Source organism: Neofelis nebulosa, chromosome X (genome assembly GCF_028018385.1).
Source record: "Neofelis nebulosa isolate mNeoNeb1 chromosome X, mNeoNeb1.pri, whole genome shotgun sequence".
NCBI lineage: Eukaryota > Metazoa > Chordata > Mammalia > Carnivora > Felidae > Neofelis > Neofelis nebulosa.
In genome coordinates, this window is record NC_080800.1 from 42691097 (window position 1) to 42700070 (window position 8974).

General features: G+C 46.8%; 1 protein-coding gene across 4 annotated transcripts; it reads left to right on the forward strand.

The window, feature by feature from the left end:
• The first annotated feature begins 5156 nt into the window (after window positions 1-5156).
• On the forward strand, window positions 5157-8747 carry RBM3 (RNA binding motif protein 3). 4 transcript variants are annotated; one of them, XM_058712885.1, is made up of 7 exons: window positions 5157-5288; window positions 5879-5998; window positions 6254-6360; window positions 7004-7109; window positions 7206-7311; window positions 7742-7827; window positions 8159-8747. In XM_058712885.1, the coding sequence occupies exons 2-6, from the start codon at window positions 5896-5898 to the stop codon at window positions 7800-7802; spliced, it is 483 nt and encodes a 160-aa protein (XP_058568868.1). In that variant the 5' UTR covers window positions 5157-5288; window positions 5879-5895; the 3' UTR covers window positions 7803-7827; window positions 8159-8747. The 4 variants fall into 4 exon arrangements, with proteins under 4 accessions (XP_058568868.1, XP_058568869.1, XP_058568870.1 ...); XM_058712886.1 differs by having other exon boundaries at window positions 7742-7823; XM_058712887.1 differs by having other exon boundaries at window positions 7745-7827.
• The last annotated feature ends 227 nt before the right edge of the window (window positions 8748-8974 follow it).

Here is an 8974-nt window from a genome sequence, read left to right on the forward strand (position 1 = left end):
AGGGCAAGACTCATCACACAGACTGGACGGTATAGGCTACTTAGAAATGTTGGGCCAGCCACTTCTGCCATTCCACATGTCACCATCTCTAGGATCCAGACACTCCCCTGTGAGTCTTACTGCTGGCAGTCCTGGGCAGGGGGCTGAGGCTATTCTTGTCACTTGCTTTGGGACCAGCCTGAGGGACTGTGGCCTTGCCATGCCTCGGGCTCTAAGCCCTAAATTGGGTTTCCAGCTCACGAGGGCCTGTCTTAACAAGTTAGCAATAGAAACCACTCCTCAGCTTTCTCTCTCTCACTTTTGTTGGCACACAAATCAAGCACTGATAAAACTCAGGCCCTAAAAGAAGTCACCCACTTATTTGAGAAGATAATGATCAAAAGAAGGCCCTTTTCCCCCACTTACTTTCTCAGAAGGTGGATTCTTCTGTAGGCCAGTTGCTGTCCTCCCCAAAGGACATGGCAAATGATGGGTTAGGCAACTGGGTTCCTTCAGGTTCTGGCCTGGCTGCACCAGGTCCTGGCCAGAAGTTGCTGCACTAGGCTGAGATGAGAGGCATTGGGGCAGCCATCCTCCCATCTGTCTCCCTCAAGAATGCCATATAAAGCTGGAGATCACCCTTAACAGGTTCCCATCATGACCCGGTATTTGGAGGGGAAGCTGACCATTACTCTGATGAGGGCTCAGGCACCGGAAAAACAGGACAAGACCATTCTGTGTCTAGGGTACTCCCAAGTGCAGATAAGGTGCTCAGACATATGCCATCCAAGGGCTATCCAAGATTGAGCATCTGGCCCTCTGAGGACCTGAAATGCCCCCTTTGTCAGTCACCAGCTGATACCCTTTGGGTGCATTCTGTGAGTAATGAGCTCAGATATTTGAGGGATCAGACAAGTCAATTTTGTGTATAGCAGGTTGGGACCTCTGAGGGTCAGAGGGGTCCTTTCTGTGAATAGGAGGCTCGGATACCCTGAAGGGCAGAAACCTCTATTAGTCCCTGAGGACACTTGGGGTTTCTCGTCCCTGCCAAGGTGGCAAACAGCACAAGCCACTGACTCCCTTGCCTGAAAGCAACCCTGGAGTAACCAGAGGGAAACATGAGTTCCAGAAACCACAGCACAGCTATGAAGACCTATGGGAAAATGGAAGGCTGTCTCTAAATGGACTATGTTTTGAGTGGCGATGGCTGCAGGCAGCAAATATGGGATAGGTTTAAATTCTGGCTCTTCCCTCTCCCCCATGTTATGTTGGGAAGGCTCTTATATGCCCCTCATTGCAGACATCATCCAAACCACTTACAGTTGACTGGGGAGCTACCATCAGGGCAGCAAGAACCCTGTTGAGGGGAAGAAATGAGCAGCCAGAGGCAATCACCCCTCCACCCGCCCCCCTTCAGACACCAGGGCTGGTGGTGACACCTAGGGAGATGGGCTCCTCTTGGGGTTTAAAGATGAAACCTCTCAGAGGAATTGTCAAGTGGTGTGCTAGCAGATGGGACACCACTTGACTCACTCCAGGTGACTGAGCAGAGTTGAATCTGGCCTTCAGCCTTCCCTCAATATGCTGTATATGCCAGAACAGCCACTTACATCAGGAGAACGTGAGCTCACCACCAAAGCAACTAGACACCAGGGTAGCATAACTGCCTCCAGAGAAAAATAAACTGGATGTATTTGTTAGCCATTGACATATAACAAATTACCCCCAAAACTTCACAGCTTAAAACAAACATTTATTTTCTCATTTTCTGAGTGTCAGGAATCTGGGAGCCAGTCAGCTGGGTGATTTTGACTCAGGGTCTCATCTGAGGCTTCAGTCAAATTGTCAGCCCAAACTGCAGTCAGCCGAATGCGTGACGTGGCTGAATGACCCACTTCCAATGTAGCCCACTCACGAGGCTGTTGGCAGGGGGCTTCGGTCTTTCACCACCTGAGCTTCTCCATGCAGCTCCTCACAACACGTGGGCCCAACAAGCAGGCAAGAGACCATGACCAAGACAGAACTGTAGTGGCTATTATAACCTAACCTCAGAAATGACATACCATCACTTCTGCTGTATTTTCTTGGTCACTCAGACCAACCCTGGTACAACATCGGAGGGAACTACACAGGATGTGAATACCATCAGGCAGGGATCGCTGGGGGCTATATTAGAGGCTGGCTACCACACTGGATAACATATAATATCTGAAGCAGAAGTACTGGGACAGACATGAAGAATTTTAAGTACAATAAATAAGAGATAATATTAGAATATAAAACCAGAACAAGTGGGGCACCTGGGGGGCTCAGTTGGTTAAGCATCCGACCTTAGGCTCAGGTCATGATCTCTGGGTTCATGGGTTCAAGCCCCATGTCCAGCTCTGTGCTGACAGCTCAGAGCCTGGAACCTGCTTTGGATTCTGTGTTTCCATCTCTCTCTGCCCCTCCTCTGCTCACGCTCTGTCTCTCTGTCTCTGTCTCTCTCTCTCTCAAAAATAAAAAAAAACATTAAAAATTTTTTTTAATTTTTTAAAAGAAAAAATAAAGCCAGAACAAGTGATATAAAAAGGACCCAAAGGAAATATTAGGTATGAGTATAATAGGAAAAAGGAACAGAAAAATACTGTAAATGGAGAATATGAAATGGGATGTCAGAAGTTTTAATATAATAGCAATAACACAAATATTTAGAACACAGACACTCATTGGATTAAAAAAAAAAAGGTCCAACAACATACACAAAGATTAAGAAATGTTGAAAATGAAAGGATGAAGAAAGGATACGGCAGACTAATAACCCAAAGAAAGCTGGGATAACCATCCCAATAGCTAACAATACAATTTAAGATCACAAAAGAGAAGGACATAGACTGATTGACAAGATACGTCTACCATAAACACATATACTCCTAAGGAGTGCTGAACAATATATTTTTAAGCGCGATATATAATCATTACATATATATAAAACACATTCCTTTTCTTTCTTTTTTTAAAATATTCATTTATTTTTGGGAGAGCCCAAGCAGGGAAGGGCAGAGAGAAGGGGACAGAGGATCTGAAGCAGGCTGTGAGCCCGATATGGGGCTTGAGATCATGACCTGAGCTGAAGTCGGATACTCAACCGACTGAGCCACCCAGGTGCCCCTATAAAAACACATTGCTGTATAACCCACCACTTAACAAACGGAGAAGACTCCTTTTATGCTTATACTTAACAATTACAAAAATAGACCACGATAGGGCACAAAGAGAAGTTCAATGAGTTCAAAAGTATCAATATTAAGCATTATCTCTGACCATAATACAATAAAATTAGAAACATCAAAAAGCTAAAAGAAAAAAAAAGCCCCCAGTTTTGGAAACAAACATTATTAAATAACCCTTGGATGAAAGAAGAAATCATAAAGAAACCTTAGAAATGTTTACAGGGGCTCCGGAGTGGCTTAGTCGGTTAAGCATCTGAGTCTGGATTTCAGCTCATCATGTCATGATCTCATAGTTGTGAGATGGAGCCCTTGCCGGGCTCTGCAGTGGGCATGGAGCTTGCTTAAGATTCTCTCTCTCCCTCTGCCCCTCCCCACCCCCCGCGTGCCCACACTCTTTCTCTCAAAAAAAAAAAAAATTACAACTAGGGGCACCTGGCTGGCTCAGTCAGTAGAGCATGAAACTCTTGATCTTGGCATTGAGAGTTCAAGCCCCACGTTGGGCATAGAGCTTACTTAAAAATATAAATAAATAAAATGTTAAAAAAGAAATATTTACAGCTAAATAATATAACACTACTGAAAAAAACTGTAGCACACAGCAAAATCAGTTAATAAGAGAAACCTATACCTTTCAATACTTTTATCAGGAAAGAGAAGTTGAAAAATATACACTTTAAGTCCAATAAAATGATTACTTGTGGGAGGAAGAGAACAACAGTTGGGTGCAGGATTAAAAGAATGAATAAAATGAGGGGCTTTGCATGGAACAACAAGGAGGATGTGTCATGAACTGTAAGAATATGATCAGAGATCAGACACTTTGAAAGGCAAACAAGTACTTCTTTTTTCATGGGGGCTCAGATTCTCTGAGGGCTATCTAAGGCCATTATATATGTGGACAATGTGAAATCTATTCATATCTATCCTGGACATAGGAGGTCTGGATATGGCAAAAGCCAGACAAGTCCATTTTGTGGATGCGTACCATACCGTAATCTGAAAGTTAACAAATCTAGTCTGTGTTGGGAGGGCTGACCCTCAGAAGGAGTTCATTCTATGGATAAGAAATTTAGTTTCTGAGAGCAGACTAACCCGGTCCTCCTTGATGCAGAGCTCAGACACCCTGAAGGCTGGAAAAGACCAAATCATGAGCAGTGAGCTCAGCCTCTGCTTTAGATAATTCCACTGTGTACTGTGAAAGTCCTTTCTGTGGATCAAGGGCTCGGGAACCCTGAGTGATAGCAAAAATGGTTCTGTGGATTGGGATTTATTCCCTCTGAAGACTGGAGCATCCTGTTTTGTAGAAGGTATCGCAGGCAGTCTACTGGCAGGGAAATCAAGAGACTGGCTTCAGGAAGCTGTCAGATAAGGAGGAGGGCTCAAGTCAGAAATGAGAAGTAATGACGCCAGGAAAAAGGATCCCATGACAAGCAGCTAGCTGTTGGGTACAAAGAAGTAAAAATAGGGATCAGGATTAGACACTGAGAAATCGCAGGGTCTGACGTTAAGGACTGTGAAGGGTTAGGACGGCAGGGGCAGTGAGGGATAAAACATCGGGCCCTTCAGGTATATGAGAGGACTGAGAGGTGAAGGAAGTTATCTGAAGATGGTAATTATGTCGTCAGGGCCCTTCAGGAAGACGATTGAGATGGCGAGGGACACGTCGGAACCAAGGGGGAAAATCAGGTCAAGGATAGCGAGGGTGATGTCACGGACGGAAAGGGGTATACGCGAAAGGTCCGAGCGCAAAAGGGATGGAGACCGCTGGGCCAGTGAAGGGATGTGGACCGCAGGGCGCATCAATTACAGGAAGGTTGCCTCCAAGCCCGGAAGCGTGCTGAGGCTGAGGATATTGGTCCGTTTGCTCTGCCGTACCTTCCTCCCACCCCTTTCCACGCCCCCTTACCCTTCGCACCCCCCCTTTACCCCGCCCTTGCTGGCTTCAGCCAATGAACATGCACGCTCGTGCGCGCGAGGGACGTTCCGTGACGTACTCGCTACGTAGGCTTTATCAAGCGTCTTCCCGCGCGGTAGTCTTCCCAGTCTCTCTTCTCCGCGGCGGTAGCTGTCCTTCTGGTCATTGTGCTTAACTTGCAGGTAAGCAGTGCATGTCTTGCGGGCTAGCTGCTCCTCGCCTCACTGATGTGCGCCGTGCCGGCCAGGAGCGAGGTGCACGAGTGGGGAGAGCAGCGGCTTCTGACACGTAGGCTTGGGCTTCTCCCGAGTGGGCGGGTCCCGTGCTCAGGAGTGAAACTTTGCTGTTGGTGGGAGGCTGGTGTGCTATATCCGAGTGCGAGGAATGCTGGGAGGGGTTGGCGACATCTGTGGCGGCAGTGGCCGCGCGACAGTCAAGTTTGTGGGCTCCTCTTCCCCCACGTGACCGGCGCCATCTTGTTCTGCGGGCACTGAGGGAACGCGGGGATGTTGTGGGCCTGCGCAACGGGACAAAATGACGGGCGTGGTGGTGGAGGGTGGTCTGGGCATGCGCGAAGGCGGCCCGCAAATGGCCGCTTGCCTGGTCCAATACCGCAGATTCCCGCCTTTTCTGCTCGTGTTCTCTCTTTAGTTGCCTCTTGTTTACTGTCTACTTTTTATTGCCCCCTTTTTTTTCCCCGTTCTTTCTTATTTTCAATTTTTTTCTTACCATGTCCACGGTGTCTCCCACCTTTTTTTCATATTCCCCGTAGTACCCGAATTGACTGCCATGTCTTCTGAAGAAGGGAAGCTTTTCGTGGGAGGGCTCAATTTCAACACCGATGAGCAGGCTCTGGAAGACCACTTCAGCAGCTTCGGTCCTATTTCTGAAGGTGAGACGTGAGCCAGATGCGTGATGAGTGGGTATTTGTGAAAGTTTTGGGAGCCTTGCATTTCAAGAAATATAAGAAAAATCAGGACCCTAGGTTTTTACAATTTTGCTTTTCCTGTTGCTAGGCCTAAGGTGTAGTTTTACAGGAATTCCATAGTTTTCAATTGAGGATTGGTGGGAGATGTTCATTGTCTATCCGATGGTCTTTTGTCGCTTTTCATTTCTTTTTACTCACATTCTCTCTCCTTTCCCCCAGTGGTCGTTGTCAAAGACCGGGAGACTCAGCGATCCCGGGGTTTTGGTTTCATCACCTTCACCAACCCAGAGCATGCCTCAGATGCCATGAGAGCCATGAATGGAGAGGTGAGGCCTCCTGCCTGCATAGGGGCCCTGCCCCCATCTGCCACTTCCAGCATTCTTTCTGTTTTTCCTTCTGTGTCTGCTAGGGGCAGCGCGGCCACCAAACCCCGCAGTGCCCACTCACAGGAGCGTGACTGCCTTCTGTTCTAGGGGGTGGAGGGCAGCGGCAGACAGAGCCGGGCTGCCTGGGAGGCGACGACTGGTCCTGCATGAGGCCGAGAAGCCACCTGTGGATGGTTGACCTGCCCTGGGCTTAGGTAGTAGAGTCTGCAGACCTGCGGGCCTGGCCCGGAGAGGACCTCGTGAGTCTTCTGGGATGGACTCTGAAGTCTCAAACCAAGAGAGGTGTCTGTCTAGCCCTAATAGTGGGGCAGCTTATAGGAGTGGGGAGGAGAACTCGGCCTGAGTTCAGTCAAGATGTAAGTAGTAGCAGGGGGAACACGGTGGATTCAGGTCATTTTGTGGGGTTCTATAGCTCCTGATAAAGCCATTGTGGTCAAAGGAGCTTGTTCTGGAACATGGCACCCAGAACCTGGTGCCCAGCAGGAGTTTCTGGGCTCTTTTGCCCACCTGCCCTACCCATTCTTCCCTTACCACTGTCCTGTCTGACCACCAATCCATCCTCCTTGTGTCTCCCCACACCTAGTCTCTGGATGGTCGCCAGATCCGTGTGGATCACGCGGGCAAGTCGGCCAGGGGAGCTAGAGGGGGTGCCTTTGGGGCCCATGGGCGTGGTCGCGGCTACTCTAGAGGTAGGTGCAGTGGTAAGTTTGGGTATGGGAGGGAGCCACTTGTTAGTGACCTCTGTCTGGACAACTGCCTTTTAATTTTTTCTTGATCTGCTGTAGGTGGTGGGGACCAGGGCTATGGGAGTGGCAGATACGACAGTCGACCTGGAGGATATGGGTATGGATATGGATATGGATATGGAAGGTCCAGAGACTATGGTGGCAGGTGGGTAGCCAAGGGATTGGGGTACTCTGGTGGCGCTGCTTCCTTCTTAAGAGCTCAGCTGCCTGAGAGTTCATACGTGCCCATTTTAGTGTTGCTAGCATTTGTTTCTACAAAATGCAATGAAAGTATAAATATGAAATTTAACACGTTTTGGGTTCTGTATAGTGCATTAATTGTAAGATGGCATAGACATAATGTACATAACATGTATCATTTGTTAGTTGTATATATTGCATTTATGCTGTAAGTATCCTACACGTAATTATGTGATTTCTGTACAGTATTCATGTGCTTGAATATATCCCATTTTACACACTGAAGCGCATGTTATGATATGTCAAAAATGACAGGATATGTAAATAAGTATGATTGTTAATATCAAGGTGTATATAATACATCCTTGTTAATGCTGACGTGTGTTTTTTCCCAGAAGCCAGGGCGGTTATGACCGCTACTCAGGAGGAAATTACAGAGACAATTATGACAACTGAGATGAGGCATGTGCACCTAATGTAGGTGAGGCTTATATGTTGCCACTGAGCAGACCTCTGTCCACCAGCCCTGTCCTGTTCGTTCACTCCCCTTCTGCCTGCACATTCTTCACCTGTCCCACCTGACACCATTCCTAGGCCTCTTTGTTCTCAGGTGCCTTGTCAAGGCTAGTCTGCTGGGGGTGGGGCGTGTCTAAAAACTTGTCTCCCCTATAATCTACACTTGCTGGGCATGGAGGAGATGAAGCGGTATTGCTGTTGTCCAGCCTTCAGCACTCCTTGTCAACCCTGGGAGGTGAGCATGTTTGCCTGTGCCTTCCCAACATTACAATTCTCCCCCTTCTTACTGTTCTCAGATACACAAGGAATAAAACTTCTGATCCAGGATCATCCTTCCAAATGGCTGTATTTATAAAGATTTTTGGAGCTGCACTGAAAAATCTGTTTAGTACATCAACTTCTATTTTTGAATTGAGCTCCCAAGGTAGCTTGTTACAAAGACCTTTTAGAAAGTTCCATATGTCTTTTAAAGTTTTTCCTCCCATTTAAAGACAAATCCTGGGACATTTGTAGAGTCTGGGTATTTTTCTTTTTACCAGTTTTTTAGTTTGGGCTCTCAGGATTACGGGCTATGGCAAAAAATGTTTGGTCACTTTTTTTTTCAAATGATGTGCATTTAGGGACATTTTAAAAACCTGTATACAATGTTTATCGTGATTAGGAAGCAATTTCTAAATGCAGCTGCAAGAACATGATTAGAGGTGATTTGGGGTTTTTGTTTTGTTTTTATTCAAGGTCACCACCCTGATACACAGAAGTTTCTTAGAACTTGTGAATGTCCTTTTCTTTAATACTGGAAGAAAAAATACTCTGTTGTGTTTCACTTAGCATTTAGGATGTCTTTCACGGAGCTGATTAAAAAGTTGAAATGTGAAAACAAACTGATACTGATAGTGCTTTTTCTTTGTTCAACCTAGTTTTCAAACTTAAAATAGGAGATCAAGAGGGGAGGCTTTCAAGAAGGAATTTAGTTGGGGGGTAAGCAGTGGTTGCCAAAAGAGTCTCCGAGTTTGGTTGGGGTATATATACATGAAGTGTGGGGGTGGGTCCCTGAGACGACCTCTTCCCATTGTTTTGAATACTGTCAGCTTGGGAATCAGACTGCTTGGGTT

Excerpts from the sequence above, each read along its gene's own strand:
- RBM3 (XM_058712885.1), top strand. The coding sequence starts at position 5,896 with ATGTCTTCTGAAGAAGGGAAGCTTTTCGTGGGAGGGCTCAATTTCAAC. Across the intron at positions 6,361-7,003 it reads TGAGAGCCATGAATGGAGAG|TCTCTGGATGGTCGCCAGAT; the intron begins GTGAGGCCTCCT and ends CCCCACACCTAG. Across the intron at positions 7,110-7,205 it reads TGGTCGCGGCTACTCTAGAG|GTGGTGGGGACCAGGGCTAT; the intron begins GTAGGTGCAGTG and ends GATCTGCTGTAG.